This window comes from Perognathus longimembris, chromosome 23, assembly GCF_023159225.1.
Source record: "Perognathus longimembris pacificus isolate PPM17 chromosome 23, ASM2315922v1, whole genome shotgun sequence".
Taxonomy (NCBI): Eukaryota; Metazoa; Chordata; class Mammalia; order Rodentia; family Heteromyidae; genus Perognathus; species Perognathus longimembris.
The window spans coordinates 7,307,133-7,310,854 of record NC_063183.1 but is presented as its reverse complement, the minus strand read 5'-3'; the positions used below and the strand labels follow the sequence as shown (position 1 = coordinate 7,310,854).

The following is a 3,722-nucleotide window of genomic DNA, read 5'->3' as shown; positions in this document are numbered from 1 at the left end:
TAACATTGGCCCTTAATAAGTTCCAGGTAAGAGCATGCTTAAAAACTACTTCTGTGTGGACCACCTTGTTGCTTTTAATTGGAGTAATGTGGCCTCTTGTAAGACTCATTGATCTGAAATCTGCGGTTCGAACCCAGCCCAGGCAGAAAAAGGTATCTGCGAGGGTCTTGGTCTCTAATCAGCCAACAAAGTGTTGGGAACATAGTCGTGCTTTGAGGCTCAAAGTGGTAGGGTGCTAGTCTTGAGCTGGAGAGCTGAGGGACAGCACTCAAGCCCTGAGTCCAAGTCCAGTGACGGACCAAGAGAAATGCCAAAGGTGCATTTACACCAGCATGGAAAAGTCACTCCAGGGACAAAAGTGATGGAGCATCCAGAGGCAGTATGCCACTGCTTGGATGGCAGAGATGGTGTCAGATCCTAGAGTCATTCCTGTTTGGCCTTTCAAAAGTTAATCAGAGCCAGGAGATTCCTAGAAGAATACTTTGTAAGCATGCCTTTTATTGCCCATGTCTATCTACTTTGTAACTGGACAGGAACTTGCCAGTCATCTGTGATAGTGGGTAGTAGAGCTAAGTTTGTTAAATGGGGGATAGTTTAAAAATCCCCACCCCCTGCATCTGCTCAAAGCCCTAACTGGCAGTGAATTTTGAGCTGGTACATCTGTTCAGGAAAGAAAGCTTATAGACCTGAGATTGTGTCCTTATTGAGATCTGTTAAAGGCCTGCAAAGGTAATGTAGGCATTTTTTTAGGTCATCAGAAATCAGTTCCCCAGCCAGTCAGGAAAAAGCTTTTACAAACTAGAGTGTTAAAAGACTACACTGCTGAAGCCCAAAAAGAAGTCTGTGTAGTTGAAAGTTAAATGTTAAATGTAATTTCCAGTTTGGAGTAAAGTTCCTAGTAACATCTAGTCCTGACACCCCTTGGTAAAGTAGGCTAAGGATCTATAGGTTCCTGGGTAGGTAAGATCAATGCCCCTGAGTCAGCCTGAAGAAGTTACAAAAGATGGATGATCTTCGCCCATCAGCCTCCCTCTAGGACCAAGGGACCAGAGTTGTTTTCGGGAAGATGAGGCAGGATAAACTAGAGGCATGGAAAACAGAGGTAACAAGTGTATAGAGACTGCATTTGTGAGAAATGGTTACAGGCCAAGCCTTCTATGTCGGCTTAAAAAATAATAATCTTAGCCTTATTGGAAATATTTGATTACCAAAAGTTATTGCCCTGGATGAAGACTACCATGGTGGAACATGGGATGTCTCCAAGCACCCAACTCAGCTGCTTCACCTTCGCCTCAAGAAAAGAAAGTTAGACTGAATATGGTTATTGTTATAATTATTTTCTTTTTGCCTTCTTTTCTTGCTACCCTGGCTAATGTTGATGCTAACCCTCACCAGCCTTTCCAAATATCTTGGCAGCTCACTCCAAAGTGGGGTGACCACCTTATTTTGGCAACTAAGGGAGCCCCCCTTAGGAACCTAGTGGCCAGACTTAGTAGTAGACTTATGTGACCTGGCCGCAGGCAACTAGGATGGGCCAGATCACTCGGACCCGAACCTGAATAAGTGACTTCCCGAGAGTGATGAGCAGGAGTCCTGTAAAGTCCCATGCAAGCGAGAAGGCATTGGTAGTTTGGGGCTTGCTCAGGAATACGGATGTAGCTACTCGGCCCTTAGAGCACAGCTGAGAAGTTTACCGTTCTATGTATGTTATTCTGTTACATTTGGACCCTACATTCTAAATAAATTGGTACAATTCATGAAAGACAGATTAAACACTATACAGCTAATGGTACAGTGAATTAGGTACACACCTCTCCCAGACAAAGAGTTGTTGGAGTTTAGTTTGGGATATGAAGCACAGGATTGTGCTTTATGTCCATAAATCAAGGGGGGAATGTAGAGTTGAAGTAAACCCCATTTTTGAGGCAGTAGCCATTTTGTTGACTGTTTAAACTATGAGTAGCCCAGGCCACCAATTATCCCCGATAGCAGAACAAGCTTATTAGGGCCCAGCCGGTCAGGAAACTCCCTGTTTAACTCTAACCACCTGGGAATGCTTAACTCTAACCGCCCCCCAATGTCTCTAGCCCTGAGCCAATCAGATTTGTACCCGTATCCAAATCTTGCTTGAACACCTGATTGCTGTAACTTTGTGGGTTTTTGCCCTGTGAAATTTCAGCTTGGGGCCTTCCTCCTAACCTCCGCTGCATCGGAGTGTAGGACAAGGCCCAAGCAGCAGCCCGCCTGAATAAAGCCTTGCTTTTGCATTTCAGAACATCTGGCTCTTGGTGGTCTTCTTGTTGGTCGTCTCGTGACTTGGGCATAACAGAACAGATTTCAAAAGTACATTCACACAGCCGAACCCAATCTTTCCTTTGTACCAGTATTAGAACTTGAATTCAGGGGCTGGGTGCTATCCCTTAGTTTTTTCACTCAAGGTTAGTCCAGCTCCTCCACTTGAGCCACAGTTCCACTTCTGGCTTTTTCTGCTTAACTGGAGATAAGAGACTCATGGACTTTCTGCGCTGGCCGGGTTGGAACTATGATCCTCAGATCTCAGCCTCCTGAGTAGCTAGGATGACAGGTGTGAGCTACTGTCACCCAGCTGAATTCAATCTTACCTGAACTGAAAGACAGCCGGTAGATTGTATGAGGTACAGTCAAATCATAAAAAGTTAAAGAACAGGGAAAAATAAGTAGGTGGGCTAGAAATCAGAGCAGTGACCCTCCTAGGCTATCAGAGACATGCTTAAAACAACTGGTACAAATATCATTTGACACTTCATAGTGCCCAGGCCCTGAGTTTAAGCCCCAAAACCAACAAATAAATAAAAGATAATAGTAGACAGTAAAAGCATCTTCCGGTATGGCGGCTGGACCAATGTGCTTCCGGCACTCACTTGTGGTGTCATCGCAGGACGACCACGGAAAGCCGGAGGGGTTTCTGAACAACGACCATGCTTAGCCACCTTCTGGAGCTGTGCAAGGAAGAGGAGACCGTGCTCCACCTAAAGGCCGCCCTTCACGACCAGCTAAACCGCCTCAAGATGTTAATGCATGTCGACAACGAAGTATCGATCAACCAGACTGCACTGGAGCTGAGCACAAGGAGCCACGTGGTGGATGAGGAGGTGGAAGAGGAGGAGGAAGAATCTGATTCCTAAAGGGGAATGAAAGCCAGGGTCAGTTAAACAAATTAAATATGTATATCTCAGGCATTTTCTCTTTTCAAAGAAGTCATCTTGCCATGGCACTGTGACCAGACTGAAAGTGTGGAGCTGTACAGATAGGTGAATCAATAACTCAAGCTTCAGAGCACTGTAACAAAAGTTAGTGACAGAAATTGTAAAATACATGTCTTAACACTGAAAAAAGATAATAGTAATAATAATAAAAACAACAACAAAAATAAAGCATTAAAGACATAATCCTATAAAGAAAGAACCCAGGAAAGAGTTTGAAGGCTAAATTATAAGACAAAACCTATACCTACAGCATAATTTGGTTTATGTATATGTGAAAGTTATTTAAAATTTCTAAAGTGAAGATTAAGTGTCAAGTATTTAATGTGTACTGCACTGTGGGTTTTTTTTATATGGCACTATAATTTGAACAAGGGACCTCATGCTCATGTTCTATCACAGGAGCCACTCTACTTTTTCTGCTTTATCCAGTTTTCTTAAACAATCTACATGTTTTTACCAGGGTTAGCCTTCTACTAT

At 43.6% G+C, this 3,722-nt stretch overlaps 1 protein-coding gene across 1 annotated transcript; it reads left to right on the top strand.

Moving 5' to 3' along the window:
• The first annotated feature begins 2,957 nt into the window (after positions 1-2,957).
• Positions 2,958-3,344, top strand: LOC125340315 (snRNA-activating protein complex subunit 5-like). The gene has a single exon (XM_048331782.1). The coding sequence runs from the start codon at positions 2,958-2,960 to the stop codon at positions 3,162-3,164; it is 207 nt and encodes a 68-aa protein (XP_048187739.1). The 3' UTR covers positions 3,165-3,344.
• Positions 3,345-3,722: the final 378 nt, after the last annotated feature.